The sequence below is a fragment of the Anser brachyrhynchus genome (assembly GCF_964034855.1).
Source record: "Anser brachyrhynchus genome assembly, chromosome: 4".
In the NCBI taxonomy this organism is placed as follows: domain Eukaryota; kingdom Metazoa; phylum Chordata; class Aves; order Anseriformes; family Anatidae; genus Anser; species Anser brachyrhynchus.
In genome coordinates this window covers 63,468,467-63,491,371 of record NC_137698.1, presented here as the reverse complement: position 1 = coordinate 63,491,371, position 22,905 = coordinate 63,468,467, and the positions used below count along the sequence as shown (strand labels likewise).

General features: G+C 46.3%; 1 protein-coding gene across 3 annotated transcripts in view; it reads left to right on the top strand.

Annotated features, from left to right (window-relative positions):
• BST1 (bone marrow stromal cell antigen 1) overlaps window positions 1-22,905 on the top strand; it is a 55,606-nt gene that overhangs the window by 23,572 nt on the left and 9,129 nt on the right. For all 3 annotated transcript variants that reach the window (XM_080589956.1, XM_080589955.1, XM_080589957.1), the window contains exons 9-10: window positions 21,903-22,035; window positions 22,598-22,733. In XM_080589956.1, the coding sequence (XP_080446082.1) occupies window positions 21,903-22,035; window positions 22,598-22,733 (269 nt within the window). The remainder of the gene's footprint in view (window positions 1-21,902; window positions 22,036-22,597; window positions 22,734-22,905) is intronic.

Here is a 22,905-nt window from a genome sequence, read left to right as displayed (position 1 = left end):
CATCAAGGAAAGATTAGCTAGATTTCCATCTGTCTTGTTCCCTAAATCCTGGTATCTTTGGAAACCTATCTGATAAAGTTCTTTGTTTTCTTTACATATTCATTAGAAAGCAAGAAGATCTGGCTGTATTCTGCAAGTATTATCACAAAATCAGAGAATCATACTGTTTGTAAGGGACCTCTCAAAGGCAGTAGCAGCTTTGCGGTGACATAAGCCAGCTTGCCCTTACTTTGAGGCTAGGTCCCCTGCCCCACTGAGCAGCAGGTCCTATTTTCCTTGGTGTTCCTCCCACTGTGGGTGTGCCCGTGGAAGCCCTTCTTGCATCGCCCTTGCACATCTCACTAGTTTTAACTTCAGTTCAGGTTTGGCTCTCTTAATACCTTCCCTGCATGTCCATGTCAGCCCCAAAGAGGAGAGGCTGCAACCACTCCATGTCTGCATATGCAGGGTGGAGGCCTGCTGGTGAGAATATGTGTACATGTAGATATGTACAACATGGATTCCTTCAACAGCAGCCTCAGAAGTCTAACCAGTAGCTGGCCCTTGGATCCCAGTCTCCCCAGTTGCTGGCACCTGGACATAGGAGTCCCCAGGGCTGCAGGCCTACTCGTAGCACGATGGGTATCACACCTCGACATGGGGGCTGATGGCTTTGCTGGGACAGCCCTGGCAGGAGCCCAGATAAGGGGGTTGATCCTCAGGAGTCCTTGCTTTGTGTTCCTGCCTGCCTTTGTGTCCCCGTGCTCCTCCAGGCTTGTGCAGGTGGGCCTTTCATCAGCTGATAGGCTTGGGAGGAGCTGGGCAGGGAATTATTTGGGCTTCCCCTCCCACCATTGTCTCTCTGACAAGAGACAATGGGCGTGCAGATGAGCCTTATCACATAACCTAACAGCCTGGGCAGTTAATTATTTTACATTCCTCACAGACAGTCCGTCCACCCTCTACACACTTTCTTCCAAGATTTAAGCTCAGTTAGGAGTTCCCGTTTTGGCCAGGCTGGACTCCTGCCACAGCTTCAACTTCCTGCACATCTCCAGTTCTGAATCTTCCTTTCCTTCACATGGCCGTTTTTCAACGTTTCCGAAGTAGTCATTTCTGACTATCTGTCAGTTCCAGTCATAAAATTCCCCATGCTGCTGATTAACATCTAGAAACAGGCCTCTGACTCCATGGGGCCAATTCATCCCTAACAAAACACAGCGAAGCTCCGCTCCCCAGCTGCACCACGTCACTGAAGGACAAGTGCTGGTGCCCAACACTAGAACATTTGACTGATGTATCCTGGGAGGTGGATTTTGCACAGACAGAGACAAAATGTACAAGTGGGGCAGATGCAGGGACTGGAGGAAGGTGGCAAGAGCCAGTGGGGAACAGGGGCGAGGGAAGGAAGATCTCCCTGAGCAACCCAAGTAGGTCTCTTGCACTGTCCTGTGCTCATCTAAGCTCATTCCCAGTTGCATTTCTGACAGGTGACATACAGATGGACCAGACCGTCCTGTGGCTCGCACAGGAATGAAATAGCTTCATGCTGGTTGCCTTAAGACATACTCCTCCCTGCCCCTCGAGTGCATGAGTATTTTATCTGAGAAATAAGAGGTAGGGAGGAGGGAGAAATGACTGGGAGTCTGTGCAAACACAGGAATGTTTTGTCTTAAAGGCCTCTCCTTTTAGATGTTGCCCTGTCCTGGGCTGCTGTGTTGGCCTTTTCATGCTCTGCAGTTCAAAAACAGTGCATCAGTCGCGGGATCCTGTCCAGCATTGAACCCCTCATGTATGGGTGTCTTCATGTTTATTTACACAAAAAGCAGAAACTGATTTGATAGATTTTATTGATACTGCTTTCCCTCTTCTCTTTATTTCTCTTCCTTCCTTCCTTTTCTCCCCTCAACTTCCCACATGCGTCTTGAGATTAGAAGAAGCCACACTACATCTAGTCAAGTGTGTGTGTAGGGTGATGAAAAGGTCACTGGCAAAATAAGACAAAGTGGTGACATTTGGTCCTCCCACACTCTCTCGATGCGTGAGAACACATAGGAAAAAAATAGTACATTCCGGTCGAGAGAGCAGAATGCTTTATTGAGGAGAGGCAGGCATCGTGCTTGTCAGCATGGCTGATCTAGTATTCTCATTTCCCCCATTTAAAGCCCTCAGCAGCGTATGAAACAAAACGAGTAACTTCCATGTGGAAAAACAGGCTGCTTAGAAGCGATGGAGATGAAAGAGACAGAAAGCCCCTGCAGTCCCTCAGTGTGCAGAGTGCAAATAATTACTAGATGATGTCTTTTTACAGGGTAATTTATCACACTCCGGGTACAGCAGCTTGCACCGATGGGCTTGCAGAACCCAGGGTACGACCTATGTTTGAAGCAGGCCAGCCAACTTTGCAGCTTCAAACCCGCATGCTGCAGGGGTAGTAGCTCCAAAACATGCCATCAGGATGGAAGAACGTGCACGCATCCACAGCTGTTACAGTGATGGGACATGGCATTTCTATCCTCCCAGTGAAAACAAGTACCACAGCACGTGATGCCAGTGGTCTCCCTGCACACCTCTCGGCCTTCCTAGGAAAAGTGCTCAAGGGTATACTGATCATGAGATCGTATCCTTATTTACAGCAACAATGAGAACGAAATGACCATATTCAGAACACCCACAGAGTGCAAAGTCAGTTTTATGAAAAATACAGGTGTCTGGGCTTGGGAAAGCAACTTCAAACTGCTTTCTGTCCTATGTTTCTTAAACATAAGGATGCCTAAGATCCAATGGTGTTTCTGTTTGAGCTGAAATGTCCCCTGGGTGCTTAAACATCAGTGAATTAACGAATTCAGAGGTGTCCATTAGCAACTCAGAGACAGGTGACAATTAAGACATTACTGATTTTTCCAACTAATTAGTTCAGGGGCACCTCCTCAAACAAAATTCAGTAGCAATGAATAAACCCGCCCATACACACAACATTGTCACTTTCCAGGCCAACTGCACAACTAATTTCTGTATGATTTTTCAGGATGATCAGAAGAGTCAGGTCTGAAACTTTACAGATTTGAAAAGCTACAAGTGTCTAAAATAAAAAGTGAAAATGCAACTAAATTCACACATCTTTAAATGCAGAGGTCAGTTGTCCATCTGTGTTAGCAATTGTTCAAGTGATCTACCTAGGTCAGGTACAAATTAAATCACCATTCAAAGAAGACAGATATTTAACACATTGGAACAAGGTCATAAGATAAATGCATCAAACCCTCAGCTTCAGTTGCTTAGAGGAAGCAAAGTCTATCTCTACATTCACTGCACAATTTAAAACAGGACAGTGTTGCTCGATGTGCTCAGAGCCCTGCATTCTGCATGTAAACCACACCGGAAAGCCAGAAAGGGCTTAAGAATTTTCAAGTATCTTCTGTGTGCAACAAGGTAGGTAGATAAATGCATGCAATTTGTTTTCAAAGAATTGAAAAAATGCTGAAGATAAAAAAAAAAAACAAGATGATGACCCATTGCAATATCAGATTAGCTGACTAAGGTATGAAATCCAATTACCTCGTTCATCAGCTAGATTTTATATTGCACTTCAGGAGGAGCCTTGCTGTAGTGAACTGACCCACAGAGTTAGCAATGCCAGGACACCGTTCTGTACCTCCACACTGAGATTTGCATCACTTGTAAAGATGCAAAGATGCTGTTGCAGAATGGTTTTGCAACCTTGCAAGTGGGAAGTGGGAAGATAATTTATCTTGAGCCTGGTTTACAAACGAAAGGAGGCCTATGCAAGCACTTCGTTTGCTTGTCCATTCCTCCATCTGTCAGTCCCTTCCCTCCCAAAGACTTGTGAATTTCAACCGAAGTCTAATGGAGTGGGCTGCAGAACTTCTGTTCTTGTTATTTTACTCATGCACATTCAACTAATTTGGATGGTTTGGGGATTTGCCTTTTTTTTTTTTTTCCTGCACAGATAAGGTATGTGTTGCTGTGAATGGGAGCTACACCATCCTGTTCAGAGGAGATTAACTCCCTACTGTCTGATACTCAGACTTTAACACACAGAAAAGTATTTTGTCATCATAACTAATCTTAAAGAACTTCCAGCAGAAGCAAATGCAGTCAGTAGAAATTTGTGTCAAGTAACAACAAACTGAGCAAGACAATAACAACAGGCTGAACAAGGCAGCTGGATAATGGCAACCAGCTGAAAAAAAAAAAAAAAAGATTTGGGATAAGGGAGTGCTTGTGTTAAAACCATCTTCAGACTGCTCACCCAATCAACAAGCTCACAAGGCATTCTTGGTAGTGGATATGGCCTTTGCAGAAGGCATGACTGAGACATCTGGGTGCTGAGACACCGAGTTACAAATGCCTGTTTTGCAGCAGCGGGTGTGTGGTTGGATGGCACGCTGCTCTTCACAGCTGTCACTTTGTACTTGCTGTTCTTCTTGTCCCAGCCCATTTATCATTTTATTTTCAGTGTTCATCTCAAACCTTCTCTAAATGTTATGACAGCAGTTACCCTGTGAAACCGGGAAGCTATGAGAAGACTAATCATTGCTATTCCAACAAATGCCGTGAAAGGAATGATTTCTTCAATTATTGTAACAGCTTCTGCTCTTTTCAGTTCAAATTCCCTTATTCCTAAATTCTGCTGAGCACTGGCAGCTAGCAATTACAGGTGTCCACAGTGATTAGTGGCACCGCATACCACGCTATCATCCTCATCCAGTGCGTTATGTTGAAATAATTCTTCATGATTCATAAACTGTGTAGCCTTTGAAAGAGCCTTTTTTCTATCATATGGAAAAATTTACTGCTAGTATAACTAAGCTCAACCCCACTAAAGGCAGTGGCATTGTTTCTGTTTCTACCTGAGCACACTTAGATGAGAAATGGAAGCAACTGAAGAACAACCAGGACACAGGCAAACCACACAATCAAAAAATACTTCTATCAAACTTTTTACTCACTGTGGAAGAAACAAAGTTCTAGAAGCAGGTTTTAACCCTGGGCACCTAAAAGATGCACAACGTATTTTTTCTTACTGATGTTTGCAGGTTAATGTTGATTTGGACTGGTTCCATCCACCTTTTGCACACCACCTTTTATCAGCGAGGGATATTTCTGCTGTGAAGGATTATTTGTGTCCTCAGCCATGTTTGGGGTGCTAGGACTATCTACAGTTGTAATAAAAAGTTTAAAAAAAAATGATAAATCAAACTGTTGAATGACCAGACCTTAAGAATGGCTGGGGGGTGGTATGTTATCCCTTGCTGGGTCAAAAATACAATCCACAGTACTTCCAGGTAGCAGTGGAAGCTAGCTGCTTTTTTCTTATGATATACTTAGCTGTACTAATACAGGCTAGTAAATTATATATAATACAATTCCATTCTTACAGAAGTCTCTTGCTGCAATACACGGTATCAAAGCAGAGGCTGGCATTTATGTTCCTGAAGTTCTGTCTTCTCATCTTTTACACCCACTTTTTAATCCTCCCAGGGATTCAGTGTAAACTCCGGCATAGAAGGGGACACACCTTGACTTAGTATTAGTTTAGACTTACCTTGGAAATTCACATAGCTTGGAGGGCTCCAAATACTGGAGTTTATCAGACATGGCACTTGTAAAAGATGTCATTTTCCTTAGAGAAGGCACAAATAGCCACTAGCACACCAGTTCAAGAAGGATGCAGATCCATGAGCACCTCACTGCAATCTCAGGGGAAATCCTAAATGTGCATTTCCTTACAGTTGTGTTGGGGGTGCTGACCTCCTGATGCCCTGGTGGGATACAGGTAGGTTAAGGTGGTTGTCTTGAGGAAGCTGCTTAGGAAAGAAGCGAGCTCCAGCTGAGTGCCCGCAAACCTGAGGGGATGCAAGGCCTTTGTAAAACAAACTGCTGTTCACGTCCCTTCATCCTCCCTCATCTCACATTCTCTGTGCTCCTCTCATGCCGTCCTGTTCAGGAAATACCATTTCAACCCTTCTTTGCTAAGGCACCATTATCATCTTACTTACTGTGGAAACCCTCTTGTGCCAGGACATCTGCAAGGCGCGAGTACCTTCTCACGTTCATACTGAGAAAGAAGCTCCCATTTTCTGAAACACCAGAAGCACTTCGCTGGCCTTCCTGCCGCCCCCTCGTCTCTGTTTGTCGCTTTCCTCAGGCCGATCAGGCTGCAGAGGCTTGCTGAAAGGAGGCTTGGCATTTCCTTGTCTGTTCCATCCCTCCTGTAGCTCGAGGTGTCACAAAACCAACAGCAAGGACAGCTTCCGGAGCGACCGGGCCTCCACTTGCCTTATTTATTTATTCTTAATGAATCAACATCACATCTGAACAAAAGGAAAAGCTTTTTCATATCGGGTGCTTTTAAAAAGTGTTAAACCTTTTTAACTGTCCCATTTGTTCTACTGTAAAAAATATTCTGATTTTAGACTTCCTGAAGGTGAGTATCTTCAACACCCTGAACAAGCAGAGATTGCAATTTTATTGCATAAACTGTTTAGGATAACTAGTTGTTTTGCTCTGTTTTGTTTTTCCACTGTGGCATTTCCTTAGTTAATGAAACTGAAGAGCAGCAAGCTGGAAACATATGCACAGAAACATTAAGAGGAAAATAAAAGCAGTTGAATAACCTCTCTTGTGTATAATAATTTATTAAAAAAGGCAGAAAGTTCAAATGTGAATATCTGGCATTCGTGTTTACATTATCATCAATGTAAACAAGGAACAAAAAAGAACAATAACTTGGGACTGCCAAAGCAAAAGCCGTACGCTTACTGATAGGATTATGGGGGAAAAACTTCCTTTATGAGCTCGTTTGTACTTAGTTGTCTCATATAGAGCTTCCTGCCCTTTTTCCAGAACCTGCAATAGGGTCCACTGAGGGCACACAAGCAGTCAGTGGATGGGCCATGGGTCATATCCTGGCAACTTTAGCTATTATTCTACAGAGAATTAAATTCCATTTTCCTATTCATAAATCAGATTGTTCATACGTTTTTATAAAGTTACCAAAATAAACATTCACAATAGCTATTTAACTTTTCTCTCTAATTATCAGCTGGCAATCTTGTTTTCAGATGAGGGAAGGTGTATGGCTGACTGGAGGCATTTTCTTGTCCACTTCTTATCTAGCCATCACTGTTAGCAAGACATACGCAGCCCCGAAACTGAAATTTCAGTTCTGAGAAAAACCCTCCCAAGGTTTGCATCATTTCCCTGAAAACTGGATGGGTCAAAAATAAAAAAAAAATAATAAAAAATACAAAATCAGCTGATATATTTAAATACTGTTTAAGAGTGAAGGGCTTGGTCAGAGCATTTTTCAGGTCTTTCAGAACTGCCTGTTTCTGAGCTGTGTCCCAAAAGCCCTTTCTTGCATTAAAGCTGATGCTTTGTAAGCACTTATTAAGGGTTCCTAGTTAACATTAGGCTGACATCCAGTACTTTACTTTGTTTAGCTGTAGAGATGTTAGCCTTTTTATGGTGGCTTTTGACCAGGGAAGCAGAGTTGTGCTGCGCGGAGGGGAGAACAAGGACTGAGTGCTGACTGCTGCAGCAGATTATTCCCCCAGCTTCCCTCAGACACCCCAGCTGACACACTGCCAGAAATTCGTGTGCCAGCTGAGCCCGGGCTCTTTGCAGGGTCAGACAGAAAGCGTCCCGTTGGTTGCTGATGAGTTACCCCGGACTTTTAAGACAACCGCAAAGTCACTAATCGCCTGCTGTAAACGCCTAGCGTTTAGAAACACATTTATTTCGCTTTTCATTCGCACACCAGCCCAGGGCGGGTGGCCGCAAGGGCCTCTGCACCGCCACAAGGGCTCGGGGGACGCCGCGGGGAGAGGACTTCGGGCCCCACACCCCGGCGACCTCCTGGGGGGAGCCGCGCAGAGGGCGGTGAAAGGCGAGGCGGGGGCCGGCAACAACGCCCTTAAAACCAGCGGGACGGGGCCGGGGGGGCTCCAGCCTCGCCTCCCGGAGGGAGCTGGCCGGAGGGGAGGCTTTGGCCGGCGGCTTCCCGCAGCTGCCGCTGCCCCTCAGGGCCTCCAAGCCGCTGCCCCTCGGGGCCTGCCTCCCGCCGCCATGCCTGGGTCGCGGAGGCGGCAGCGCGGCGTGCTGCTGGCGGGCATCGCCCTGCTGCTGGCCGCCCTCGTCCTGGCCGTCGTGCTGGCCTCCGTCTTCATGCCGGGGAGGGAGGCGGCCGGCGGGCAGCCGCTCAGGTGGCAGGACAGGGGCACCACCAGGAGCCTGCGGGAGATCGTGCTGGGGAGGTGCTACAGCTACCTGGCCGAGCGGCGCCCGGCGCTGGGGTGAGTGGGGGCGGCGTGGTGCCAAACCCGACGGGCTCGGGGTGGTGGGGAGCTGCAGAAGGGACGATATTTGTAATTATCCCGGGTCAGGAGGCGCCCACGGACACGTACTGGCACCCCTTTAAAGCCAGCTGAAACAGGAGCTGGGTTGTAACAGGTCGGAGTATGGAGGAGAAGGCAATTCGCTGTACATCCGACCTGCCCAACGTCCTGTGGTGTGTAACGCTGCGTTCACGCCGCCAAAACTACCCAGGACGGAGGAGAAGGATTGCCACGTATTTATGGGATGGACAGAGATGTTAGAAGCGTGTTGGGAAATGTATTAGGGTTATTTGAAACAGATGCTTTTAGCACAGGGCAAAGCCTCCAGCACAGCTTCACGAGGAGTGCCGGGAGTGCGATGGCCAACGTGGGCAGCCCCAGGTGCCCTCACACCCTGAGCTGCTCAGGGAGGAGGATTCCTTGGTCCCAGCCAGCAAGTAGGGCTGAGAGCTGATTTTCTGCTCTCCAGCCCCTCAGTGAGAGGCAGCGCACAAGGTAAGGAGAGCCCTGGGCTCCCTGTGGGCACTGGGGATGCCGAACACCTTGGGACAGGTTACAGAGCAGCCAGGACGTCTCATCGTTTCTTGTGGCACCAGCCACCCTGTTTGTGCCCTCAGTAAGCCTCTGGTAGATGTTTCCACCACAGTGAGCCCAGTGACAGGACCGTCCTGCTCTTGGGCTCCAGAAAGGCAATGTCACCTCTCATGTGTGTGACACTGAGCCGATGGAAACAAAGCTGTACATAACTTGCTTGGATTTGGTCTCCTCTTTGGTTCCGCTGTTCAGGGCTGGATGAAAAAGCTGATTTTCAGCTTTAGAGGGGAATGGGCAGATGGAAAATCATGGCCTGAGCACGCAGAGATTTAAGTGCATGCTTTATGTTAAACACCTGAGTGGCTGCAGTGTAGGTGAAGCAGCTTCTCTTCTAAAATAAAATTTAAAAAGCTCCTGAAGTCTTTGCAAAGTCACATAAAGGTTTCTAAAAGTGCATATTAACTTATTAAAGGATAGACTCAACATTTAAATGTGAAATTATTACATTTTCATTCACAAAACCATCTGAATCTGAAACACAAGAGAATCATTTGCTTATTTTTTTTTTCAAGAACACTTTTGAAACAATTGCAAACACACGACTGTAAGTTTTCTAAAAGATTGTTTTTTTCAAGGCATAACATTTTGTGCTGTGCCTAATCCAACAATGCTTAATAGTTTCAATGACTTCAGTGACTTCTCTAGTTTTTGTTTTCACTTTCTTAAAGAAACAATGTAAAATCTATCTGAGAGAGCACTGAAAATGGAAAAAAGTATGCTCATTTACATGCACCCAAAATGTTCAGGAGGTTCCTGCACAGAGAAGTAAAACCTAGGTGCTGCCTTTTCTGGGTACCTAACCTCATATTCCCCGTTTCTGATCCTACTGAGGTCGGTGTATGTTGTAATGCAACTGACTGCTTTCATCGCTGGCACTTCCTGATGATAAAGCCAGTGCCGTTAGGACACATCAGAGAGCCCTCTGTCTTTCATCCCGTGCTCTTTCATCACTGATGTAGGCCTTGGATCTTCCGTTGCGTGGGATCTTTGGTGCACTTAATCAAAGAAACGGAGTAGGAACATGGAACTGAAGAAGCTCAGGCACACTTGTAAGCTGCTCAAGCTGTGTCCTATACTCAGGCAGGGTTTTTGTAGCCTTAGGCTACTTCTGCTACAGGAACCTCGCTGCCATGGTTAGAAATCTGTTTTCCTCATAAATCTGTCCATAGTCTGTTCGTGCCCTTTTAATCTAACACCAACATGCACATTCCTTTAAAAAGCTCTGCTTTTAGTAAACTCGTGTACATTTTTTCATGCTTTAACTTTTTTATACCAAAGCCATTGACGTCTAAGTTACGTCTTTGACAATGTTCTCGGTTTTTTGAAAGTAGCAGTCTGTTCATTGGAGTGGTTAGCAAGTGTGGCTACTGCTATATTTTGGAATGCTGTGTTTTGAGACTGGAATAGCTGTCTGGTTTTGGAAAAAAAAAAGGGGGGGGGGAGGGATTGTTGACACATTAATATGGGATTTCTGATTTCTAGGCATCACGGATGGGGGCCACGAGTCTGTAGTCACCACGTGGCTCTGCTTTTGTAACAGCGTGCTATAAATCATGTGGCAAGGCTGTGGACATGCCACCAAGGAATGACACCTGCACCGCTGGGGCAGCTTTAATCCTAGAGGTGCCTTTTGCATACCCCCTCACATTGGTGGTGCTCTGGACACAGCACAGTCAGCTGGCTCCTTTCATGCTCTTATCTTTTCTGATTAGAAACAGGGCCTGGAGCCAACGTCAGTGAGGTTCCTGGAAGGACTGTTGCTGTCTGTGGTATGGGTTTATAAGCACCTCATATGCAATCAGATTTTATCCCATCGATTTGCATATTCTCCAAAACCATAAAAACGTTCAGGCGCTGTATTTATTGCAGTTGCTTGCTCAAGAGCCACTCCTAAGTACTTCATACAGCACCTCTTGGTGATAAGGCTGTGTAACTGCCTGTGTGCAGTAAAATCCTCAGTATTTCTGCTGCTGCTGTCCTGATGGTGCTCACCTAGCATGTGTTTCCTGGCAGAGAGGTGTACGCAGTGCTCAAAAGTCATTTATACGCATAGTTTCTTCAGCTATTCTTCCGGAGTACAACTGCTGTTGTGCTGAAGTTTGGGAGAAACATGCAGGGAATACTAAATGCTCCTCATTGTGCATGTGGTCCAATTCTAGGAAACAGTGCTGGGGGTACAGGGGCAGGCTTTAGGGGTCTCACTCCCTGCACACAGAGCTGCGCCTTTAGGTGTTCCCATTAAAGAGCAGTATTTCTCTTCAGCTTCCCTGAAAATACTGGCTGCTGCCAAAAGACAGAGCTAAAGCAATAGTTTGTCACAGCTTGCTAGTCTTGTTTTTTTTCAGCATTAACAACAGATGCAAACTCTGTTTCCACAGCTCTTGCAGAATTCCCATGCTCATCCGCCACGGCCACTGGCATGCATTGCAGTTTCGTCCGAGTAACAGCCAAAGGCAGTTCTGGCTGAGGGAAGGGTTTGACCTCAAGTTGCTTCGTGTCCTCTTTCCCAGGAAGACAGGCTCCCTCTTCTGGCTACCACTCACCATTCTCAAACTCCACTTTTCACGCAGTACACATTTAAATTGCCAGGGATGGTGAAATCAGAGTGGTTTTCCAGCAGCCAGTGCAGATCCCGTGCAGTGGTGCCGTGCTCCTTGCAGCCTGGCTCTCACAGCTGGGCAGAGCCGGGTCCCTCAGCAGAGCAGCTCTGGTCAGCATCGCGCTGAGCTCAGCAGGTGTTCTTGAGGAGCTTTGCACCTTTTTGCTTGCTGGGGGAGAACAGATTGCTACAGACAGAGCATAAAACTTTCTGCTGTGAAGCCCACCGGTATGATTTGCCCCTTCTTTGAACTGGCAGGCTGAGTTCAGATACGATTAGCACTTTGTGACCTTGTGAAGGAGGGGGGAAGAAACCTTATCTGTAAGGAGACCGTGGTCTGGGAGACACAAACAATGCTGCTTCTTCAGTTTATAAGTGAACTCGTCTTACATCTGCAGTTCAAGAGATTTGTCATCCCCAGATAGCACTACCCCACCTTCAGGTCTGCCATCACTTACCCGTCTCTGATTCAATCAGGTTAAGCCAAGCCTGCAAGCACCTACTACTTCAAAATGGCTAGAGACAAGCCAGCGCATTTTTTGCCTGACCTCTGCCAGTGAGAGAGCAACGAGGACGTGGACCAGGAGCCGTGCAGGTAGCGTATGTGGCTGTGCAGACCCAGGCATCTCCGCACGTCTGGCACTGCAGTGCAAAGCCCCGTGATGAAGATGCAGATGGAAGGTTTCGTGAAACGTTGTGTGGACATACAGCATAGACACCCCCCTTCAATACAATTGGGAAAATAATGTTGTTTCTAAACTTGGCCACAAATTCCCCTTACAACAAGTTTTAACGGTGTGCAGTCCCATTAAATTTAGTAAAAGTTGGTGCACGCTCAGGAGAGCTTTGTCTTCTGACTGCATGATCATGGATGCATTGTTCCTTTCCATTCCTTTGCAGGCTGTGGAGATGGTGATACATTTTGTCAAAAAAAAAACCATGGCACCATGATTTTGTGTTAGATACTATCACGCTTGCACCATCATTTCTTCTAGAGAGGAATTCTTTTTTGTATGCTTACTTTTGTGTTATGCCTTCACGCTTTGCTAGGCATTTTTAATTTAATTTCCTTGCGTTTGTTTGCTGACTGTTAACACTTTCATGTCAAGCACGGCACTTCACAACGGCTATGCTTTGATTCAATGTCACAAATATTCTTCGCTTTATTTTATGTAACCATGACATTATATTCAGACTTACCTGAGGTTTGGGTTTTCGTAAAGAAGACGTGCCTTATGTTAAGGGGTACCCTCCTATTCTTCGACTCCTTTGATGATGCTTTTAGGCTTTCAAGAGGTCAGCAAGGTAAATAGGAACAGAAGCAGATTGTCTCATAGATTGTCTCATCTGTAGCAGCAGTGGTGTTGGTATCTGTTGGTACTTCTGCTTTGTCTCTCAGTGTTAAGGTGGCCAACATTAACATGATAAGTAAGAACATTTCTTACAGTGCTTTGGTGTATGCTTTTAGTATTTCCCTTCCTATTTCATGTGCAAATGTGTTGCCTTCAATGCCTGTTCTCTGTTAGCCGTTGTTGTAGTTCTGTTTTCCATTTCTTCTAGCCCTCAGTACTTATAACAAGCTCTGTTACAATTGTTTTTCCCTAACTTGTATAGGAGTGACTTCAGCCCTTTCTGGGGAACCGAGATAAGATCATTACAAAGGTTAACAACTGTTTGAGCCCTGGTCAGAGGTACGCTTCCACATGGCCTCCTGAGCTTGTCTGGGGAACTGGGGTATATCATGCAGGAGGCACAAATGGGTATTTAAGACTTAAAGGCAGGGTTACTGGTTCCCTCGTTTATCCTGTAGATGTGTCCTCCTGCTGTTTCAGGCAAGTTTCCCTGACTATTCTGGGCTACAAATTAGGGCTCCGTTTGGGTTTCCTTGTCATCTCTTTAGTGTCTTTTCTCCAGGGCCACCATCAACGTACTTGTAAGGCGCAGCAGTGCTGTTGAGATCTGAGTTCAGCTGTTGCTTTGGCAGCCGTGTTTCCTCATCTGGCTGTTGTCAACACCTAACTCTAGTTACATTATTCGCTGTAATGACTGTATATCTCTCATATACCCAAACTTCTTACATTTACTTAACAGTGGTGAGATATTTAATGGCTCTTAATGCAAGAGTCAGTGGTATTTCAAATAATTTTTCACGTTTGTGTTAGCCTTTGGTTTTCCCTACCGATACCAAAGAGGCTATCATTTCTAGCCACGTACAAATGAATCAGTGTTTGTTGATGAACCACTGTTCACCTTTGCTTTCTTCTGCAGCTTTATGCAGCTATTCAGTGAGCCAGCTGCCTGCTCCTTCCCTCCTCCCTTCTTTGTCGATTTTACAGAGTTGGCTGTGCAGAGCAATGCCTGGTGGCTCTCTGAATCTGGCAACACACTGGGATTGAAATTACCGTGTGTTTGGCTGAGCCGATGTAAGACCTTGCTGTTGATGAAAGGGAAAACCTTGTTCCCTCCCAGCACTCTGTGCTTGGGCTCTCTACGCCTGTAGAGCTGCCAGTGGGAAGAGCCAAGCTCGGGGGTGGCTTCCTGATGGCACAGTTCAGCTGTCACTGCCGAGGTGTGGTCCAGAGCTGTCGAACATCTCAGAGCACCGTGGGGAAATACCCGTTTATCTGTGGAGATAAGAGGATTAGATCCTTTTCCTTTCTGGGGTCAAGTGGAGAGCTTCCTCAAGTGTCTAAGAGTAAAAAGAGATGCTTGCTGTGCAGTCTGTCTTCCCGGGGGATGACGCCAAAGTAAGATATTACCAAGGAGCTTCCTCACTGTTCTGATAAGTCTGGTTTGTGCCCTTGTCCTTGTCCTGCTGACGTGTGCCACCCTTCAGGCAGGGAATTCTCCTGACTTACGGCATTTACGCCACATCCCAGCAGTTTTAGGGACCCCAATGTACTGCAAATTCGCGTTACAGGAAACAATTCTGCAGCTGCGTTAAACCACTGAGCGTTTTGGTGCTGTCACTTACTTCTATTTAGATCCTCATAGAAGTGTTTTTTCCAAGATTAATATTAAAGCAATACTAAAAATGTGCTTTCTAATCAAGGGGTAAGCTGCCAGCTTACATTTGTTGGCTCTGTATCTGCTGATGGCGTGGTCCTCACTTGGGAACTTAAACGGTGGAGTAACTGCAGCCCTCTGACAAAATGCAGCCCAGGTGAGACTTCTGCTGTTCTAGAGACTGCATCCAGGTTACTGAGCATCGCTGAAAACACCACCTGCTTAAATAGCGTGGTTTTTCACCTGGGAAGGCTGAAATCTGACTGGTAAAAAATATATGTATGTATGTAGATGAACTTTTAATTGGTTATAGCTGCCACCTCTTGACTCAGCACCCTTAGGAAGGGTGGCGAGGCGTTGTGTCGTCCAGGAGCACCAGTTCCCACCACACATAAAATAACGCGGGAGCTACAAACCAAAGCCACACGTTCAGCTGCCCTTGCAGCCTTCTCTTTCCTGCCAGAAGGAAGGGCTGGGGTGACAAGGAGCCCTTGTTTGTTCCCAGTCAGTCCGTGTCCAGGAACGGACCCAGCCCTGAGGTACGCCCAGGAGAAATCTCAGCTCGCACTTCTTCTTCCAGACCTCTAGGCTCCCCACCTTTGCCGTGGGGACTTCAGTTGCTCTGCCTCGAGGCAGCCTTTCCAGATGTCATCTTCCTGAGGCAAGGTTTTGGATGCCTGCCTCTGTCCCCAGGCAGTTTCTGCAGTGCTTTCTTTACCTGCTTTAGGGCTGTTTAATTAACAGAGAGCAATACTTACAAAATCAAGCTGCCAAAAAAAAAAAAACACAACCACCACCGTATGTCATTGTCATATTAAAAAAAGCAATTACCACGAACACGGAGGTGACAGACAATTATAATTAAGCTAAGTGGGTAGTGGGATGCTAGTGGTCATTGAAGGCTTTGAGGCTGGCAGCTCTTCCATGATTTTTTTCCTTCATTCTTTCCCCGGTAACTTTTTCCCTTGGTGTTACCCCAGTGCTAGAAGCAGCAGGTGGTAGCCTCCTCACATCCCCGGCTCTGACAGTGCACGGGCTGACCTCTCGCAATTCCCACTTGCCTAATTTTTAGCTCCAGGATATCCGCTGGGAGGCTTTAGATGCTCGAACAGCTGTAACGAGTCTGATCCGATGTACGCACGTGCCCATTTTCTGGCTCCGGGATCTGCAGACGTGCCCAGCTGGAGCTGGCCCCAGCTGCTGCTGCAGAGAGTGCACCGGGGTCTCGCGCTGGGTGGCAGTGTGCACCCTGCCCGAGCTCCTCCTCTGCAGGAGGCTGCAGGAGAGTCCAACCACAGCCGCCTGGGCTGGCATTTGCAGCGGCTCCAAAAATGTGGGGCACGGTGAGGCTGGAAGAAGGGAAGGGGCAGCCCTAAAATATTTAGGGGAAATAAAAAAAAAGAAGAAGCAAAAGGATTTGGGGTTACAGAGGGCTTCCCCTCATCACAGGTGTGTTTTGCGTGATTTCTGGCCACGTAGACATAGCTACTCACAAGCTCACATGAAAAAATAAACTATGAACATATAAATTGCACACTGCCTCCAGCTGCTGCAAGTCACCTAAAAGAGGCAGGGAAACAGATAAGTAGGCAAAGTCTGATGCGGAAATACTGCTGCCCCATTTAGCTCCATAGGCGTGCAGTCTCCTTCTGAAACACCCAGGTTTCTGCCTTTCACAGGTGAAGACGGTGCCTTACACCTGGAGCACGGTGTGAACTGTTCTGATGCACTTCAGGAGCTTCACAACCACACAACTTCTCACTGACTTGTTAAAGAGCCACGTTTCTAAGCACTCAGGTGCATACCTGCATTATTATTTTAGCTGGCAGTGGCAGCAGGTGAGGAGGGCTCTGGGGTAAGTGCATGCACAAGGCAGCGCGGAGCCGGAGGTGAGACCCAGCTTGACGTGCCAGAGCCTCCCAGACCTGCTTTGCAAATTGCAGCCACCGATTGCCTGGCCTGTGAGGCTTCATCCCTGCGAAGACCAATTATAGAAGGGACCTCTGGGGCCTGTTTCCAGCTCTACCTTCAGAGCCTCACCACAGAGACCACGATTAAAATCTCAGTTTATGGCCTGAAGACGTTGTTCTGTGTTAGAAAGGAAACTCAGGACCTTGGGAAGCCACCTCTGACCACATGGGTGACCTTGTCTCACCAGGGAAGCTCCTCATGCCTCGCGGGAGATTTGGAGAATATGGGCAGAGCTGGCTGAGTTCTCCAGAGCAACACCTGGGAATCATTTTCACTTGTAAGTTAATGTGGGTCCCATACTTTAAGCACCTCTCTCAGATTTTTGAGAGAAAAACTAGAGGCAACACAGCTCAAGGAAACACTGCCCTTCATGTAGCATCCAGTGCTGAACTGAAAACGAGATGTTGTTCATGCTGTAACTGAAGTCACCGGGGATGAAACTCATCCCTGTTATTACACCAATTAAACCAATTTCAATTGCAGATGAATTTGCTCTGTCACGTCCAGTTAAAAAATAAAATACAATTGCACAGTAAAGAAAATAAAAGTTCTATATTAATTGAGACTTCTCGATGCCGTCCTATTCCCTTAAGTGCAAGAGCGCTCTCAAGGTTAGCCAGACCGATGTACTTACATGCAGGAGACAGTGATGCAGAGGCTGTCCAGTTTTATAATACACGCATTAAGGTTTGGCTGCTGGGACAGCTGCTAATGGAAATATTCTTGGCCCCAGCTTCCTTTCGATAAATTAATACGGTGTTCATAAAAAAGTAAATGGATAGAAACTCAAATTCATTGGAAGAAAATGCAGCTTCTACCCAAATACAAAGACAAATGCAGGATATGCTTTGCCATATACATAGCATTAGGATTTTAGAAGGAAATGGAGCTTTAATGGCGTTGTGCATTGGTATCTCAGCTCTCGTTTCTTGCTGTACTCAGTACAGGATGCAGACCCTCTCTCTGCAAGAGGTCCCAAGGCCCAGTTCTGCAGACCCTGCTTTCCAGAGGAAGGGCTACAGGGTCAGTTCCTGAGCTTACAGCAGGTTTCAGTGTTCCCTGTTAATTACTACTTCACACTTAACAGCATTTCCCAAACTATGTTCATTTTAAAAATCTTGGGAAAAAATGCACATAAAATTATATTTATTTTATCAGTTACTGAACTTAGCTTATTTTTTTTTTTGGATTCTGTAACACAATAAAGCCTTAAAAATTTCAGTATAAACAAAGTTAGCCTGGAGGGAAGAAATTCATTACGCAAACATAAATACATAAAGATGCGATATTTGCTTGACGCCGAATTACTATGCAATCCAAAACACAGAAAAACCTCCCAAAACAGAAAAAGCGCGTGGGTCCTGCAGCAGGGTGGTACATGAGCACGTTCCCCACGGGCTCCTGGTGCTCACTCTCACCCTTCCTTTCTTCTTTAGCAAACAGAAAAGGAAATGAATCTGTTCTGTGAGAGAGCTTCCCAGAGAGGATATCACTGACGTGACGGTCTTAGATGTGCTGGATCGGGACTTCCCTGATGAAAACGTTTCTAAGAAAATTCCTAAGCAGCTTTAAGTATCAGAGCCGTCACTTTCTGAGTTGTCTTTTTTTTATATGCTCCTCCTGAAAGTGCAAGTCAGGTAGCTGTCAGCTAGTTACATGGGTGTTCCCCACAACACCGGGCATCACAGAAGCATCTCAACATCTTTCGCTGTTCCAAGCCTGAAAACTTGCCCGCCTCGTTTCTCACCTAGCTCCGTACACTGAGAAGTCCTGCTCCTCGCCCCAGGCCTTGCCTGGTTCCTCTGGGATGCTCTGAGAGGGAAGCGGAGGCTGCGGGCACCGGGCAGGTAAAGCTCCGCACGTTGGGAAAGCCAACGGTGCTTGTCCAGCTGGCTCCTTGAGAGCACCCCTCGGTGGCTCAGAGCAGCCCTCAGAGGACTGTCTGTTACTCGGGCATTTTTTTGGCAAGGAGGATGTGCTCGTTTCAACCAGAAGGTGTTCCTGCTAGAATTTTTAGCCTACCAAGCGCCAGTGAACTTCTCATATAGTTTTCAGGAGGACTTGAGCTTCAGCATGTCTCTACCCTTACCTTTGCTGGATGAGAGTTAAGTACCGTACTCCAGGCAAATATTTTCTTTCTTTTATTTCTCTTGTCTTTATCAGCAGTGAGGCTGGAAGGAATTCCATCACTTCCTGGAGCTGGGATTAACAAATCATAAAGCCCTCTCAGTGCCTGTTGCGTATCAGCCAAAACCAAAACTCTTTGTGGCTGGTAGGCTCTTGAGACGTGAGGCGAAACCTGTGTTTTGTATCAGAGAAATAGCCTTCCAGAAGCAAACCAATGAATTATTTTTATTCAGATGTAAAAATATACACGTTGATGTGCAAGGGTAGTGAAAATGAAATACTCTTTAGCTTTGGTAGGTTTTTTTTTTTAACTTGGAAGTTCTATGGTGTGACTTGCAAAACAATGCTGAAATCGCCGAGTTTGTATAAAAGTCCATTTCATGCCTTGCCATTCATTACCAGCCGCAGAAGAGCTTGCCTTACTTGCAGGCTAAGCCCTGCCGCTTCTGTGACGTTACACGCAGCTTCGCTCAGCGCTGCCAGGTTTGTTGTTGACGCCGTTCTCCCAGACATCGGGGGCAGCCATGCACAGCACCGAGCGCTGAGCTCGGTGTGCGGCAGTGCTGGGAAAGCCCGCTTCGGGCTCCTGACTCAGCAAGCTGTCTGGGCTGGATCGTGCGTCACCTCGATGGTTATGGCTTCGTGCTCCTCGTGGTCATCGCTAGAGCCAGGAGCAGAAACGCTTTGTAAGGTATCTGTCATTTGCCTCTCTGCCTTTGGGATAAAACCCAGGGTTTCTTGTGGTTCCTTGGGAAATATATTGTCTACTGAACCCCAGCTTGCAAAACCTTGCCGTATGAAAGAATAAATGGCCAGGTGGCCAGCTGTGGCTCTTGGCACTGCTTTATCTGTCAGATTTCAGGAGTAACTTAAAAAAAAATAAACAGAGTCCTGCCAGGAGGACAAAAGACCTGCCAGATTAGAAACCACGAGCCATGTACGTGTCTTTGAGCTGTCGCAGTGCTTACTGCCAAGCCCTACAAGTTCTCTTTATGATACCGTTGACTGCAGTGCAAAGGGGCAGCTGCCTGCTCCGTGCTGTCGCCCCTCGTGAGCCCCCTGCTCTGGGCTGACGCAGCTCCCTGGGTTTAGAGATGCTGGTTTCCTTGCTCAGCAAAACACATGGACACTCCCTGACGTGACAGTGCGACAGCAAAGCAGTCAACACACTGTGGAGGGAAAACTGTGGAGCAAATGGGCAGCTAGCTTTAACGTAAGAGGTGTTGTAAAGGCTTTAGGGCAGCCGGCTGTGAAACCAGAATGGCAGTAGCCGTGTGGGAAGGACGGGGAGCACGTCGTGGGACACAGGCTACTGCTGCCATCAAACCAGCACCGAGTGAGAAGCCATGTTAATTAGTTTGAACCAAACAATATCACACATGATGCTAATGTAACAAGTAAAGGCAGAAGGGGAGGAAGGCCGGGACACCTTGCTGTGGATCCTTGTGGATCCTTTGTGGTCCTTGCCGGGGTGATACTGGCCCAGGCCCCTGCTGCATGTCGAGGAGAGGCATTGCCACTGCGAGGTGGTGCTGTCAGGTGCTGTAGCTCTTCTTTACACATCCAAACAGCCTCTGACCTTCTCTGTGTGTGATGTTTCTTCTCCATAATGTTTAGGAGTGGAAGGAAGAGCATTGACATGCAGACACATCTCAGCACAGCAAGGAAATGGCTGGGAGCTGAGAAGGGGTTTTGGGTCCCACAGGCTAGGCTCAGCTGCCTGTTTCCCTTCACCCCTCCGATGCTCAAACAGGCACTCAGTGGCAATCAGGATCAAGTTAAGCTGTGGGAATGAGTTCACACAACTGTAGTGACGATTAACTTGTAAAATGCTCTGAAATCCTCAGTGAACTGCCACCGAACTGTTCTCTTAATCCCTTCAGGACTATTTATAAGACTAACCAAGTTCCACATCCTACCTGTTACCTGAATGCCAGCAGGTAATGAAGCCCGCAGCTGTGTGCCACATGCTAAATGATCCCTGCTATTTTTACAGACATCAGTGTCTTCACAAAAGACAAAGGCCATTGTTCAGACACCTTTCAGTGGGAACACCCTGGGAGGTGATTACAAATAGTGAAGGAAGAGGGGATGAGTCTCCGGTAGCCAGAATAGCTCCATTCAGGCGTGCTGACAGCAGGATGATGCAGTCAACTTCTGGAATTCACATAAAGAATAGGGAAGAGAGCTGCAGAATGGCTGGGTGGCTGTCACTCCCAGGGGCAGGCTTTCAAAACGGGCCTGAAATTGCAGCAGCACAACCTGTACCTATGGGGACAGCCTGGAAAACACATAGTAGGCAGACACTAATTAGGAATTACCTAAAAATCTTAATGGAAAGTTTTCATCTGTTCCTACAAGCACAAGAAAGCAGATGTCCTGAGCAGTCCCATGCCTTAGATGCTGCAGCTTCAGGGAGCGTGCCTCTACTTCAGTGCAGAGAGGTGATTTCTTGTCAGCAGTGTGCAGCCAGTTTCCTCTCAGTGTTACAAAAAGGAGCTCTGTTTCCATCAGCAGAGACGTGCTTTATTTCCCGGGCTGGTGAAGCAACGTGCTGAGAAGTTAATGTAGACCGAGGTGCTGTGGTTGTGTCCTGGCATGCACTCGTTCTTCCCATGTAAATTCAGGGGGATTCCTGACTCACACCAGGGAGAACAGAAAGGGCAGAGCTGGTAACACGGTGGAGGATCACGAAGAGACTGAAAAAAATTCACTGGAGGACTGAGCACCTGATTCAGATCTCACCTATACGGGTGCAAATCACCAGTGGCTCCAGCAGAGACCACAGCTGCAAGCTAGCCCTTAACTGAAAATATCAGGTCCAAAATATCCAGACCTCTGCTTACGTTTTAGATAAAACTGTAGATACTGTTCTGGTAGGGTCAAACACTCAGCAGGGAGGCTCATAGGCACATTTTGCTATATTCTGCCACATTTGTTTCTCATGATTTAGTATGAATAATCAAGAAATTTGATCTCCTAGTTGTTAGCACCACTCTTCTAAGGGACAAATACATAGAGGGCATTCAGGTATTGCAGTAATCAGTAATACAAAATGCAGGGGAGAGATGTTTTAGAACTGCTCATTCCTCGGTTTATGCTCAATTCACTGAAGATACTACTTTTTAATGCATAATATATATGTTGATGCCTGAGCGTGATCAGAACTCTTTTAAAATCTATCCATAGTGTTTGAATGCAACAGATCCTTTCACGATCATAAATACTCATAAATACTAATTAACTATGTTTTTATATTTCAGCAGAGATACGGATTGCCTAAAAATATGGGAATCGTTTAAATATGCGTTCATTTACAAGAATCCCTGTAATACTACCGCAGAAGATTATCAGCCTTTAATGGAGTTGGCAGGTCATCCCATACCCTGCAACAAGGTAATGACGTGACGCTGGGCGGGCTACACAACAGGGATTGTCGTGGAACGACAAATCTCTACAGTGCTCTGAGCAATGGATCTTTTCCGTAGGAACTGGGGGTGTTTGTAGATTGACAAGACTGGTATTTTTGCCAGGGTCATCCCGGTTAAGCTACAGAGCTTAATCCCTGTTCCCTGGGCATGCAGATCTCTGTAAGGAGTACACAACCCTGCTGGTATAGAGACGCTGATTCCAAAAAGCTGATCTTCCACCTGTAGTTCAGAAGCACACAACAAATTGCATATATATGCTATGTGAACTACTCAGAACTTTTCTTTCAAAATACTTTCCAGGTTGAGCGCATCCATTTCCATGAAAAGTACCCACCCCCAAAAAAATTTGGAAATGGGAGCAAGGACTGCAGAAATAAGAACTGATCCACTAATGGGAACATGCAGCATTTCAGTAAAAAACTAAAACTCCTTCACTAGCATGAAAACTTACAGGTTTTCTCCAGGAAAATGTCCTGACCAGTTCTAGTATAATTATCAGTTATTGCTCATTGTACCTTATTTCACAGTCACTGTTTTGGAGCAAGACAAATGACCTCGCTCATCGTTACACAAAATCCAGCCACAGTTTCCTAACCTTGGAGGACTCCTTGCTGGGTTATATATTTGATGGTGTTTCGTGGTGTGGAGACCCTTCGGCCCCAGGTAACAAGCCCTATTTTTTGCAAACCAAATGCGAGTACTAGAATTCTAGATTATTCTTTTCTCTTGTATATGACCTAGACACAGTCCCTTCTCACATGTTCTTTTTTTCACAATTTATTTTAAAACCTTAACTATTTTTACCACCCCATGTTATGGAAAACTGAAAATACTA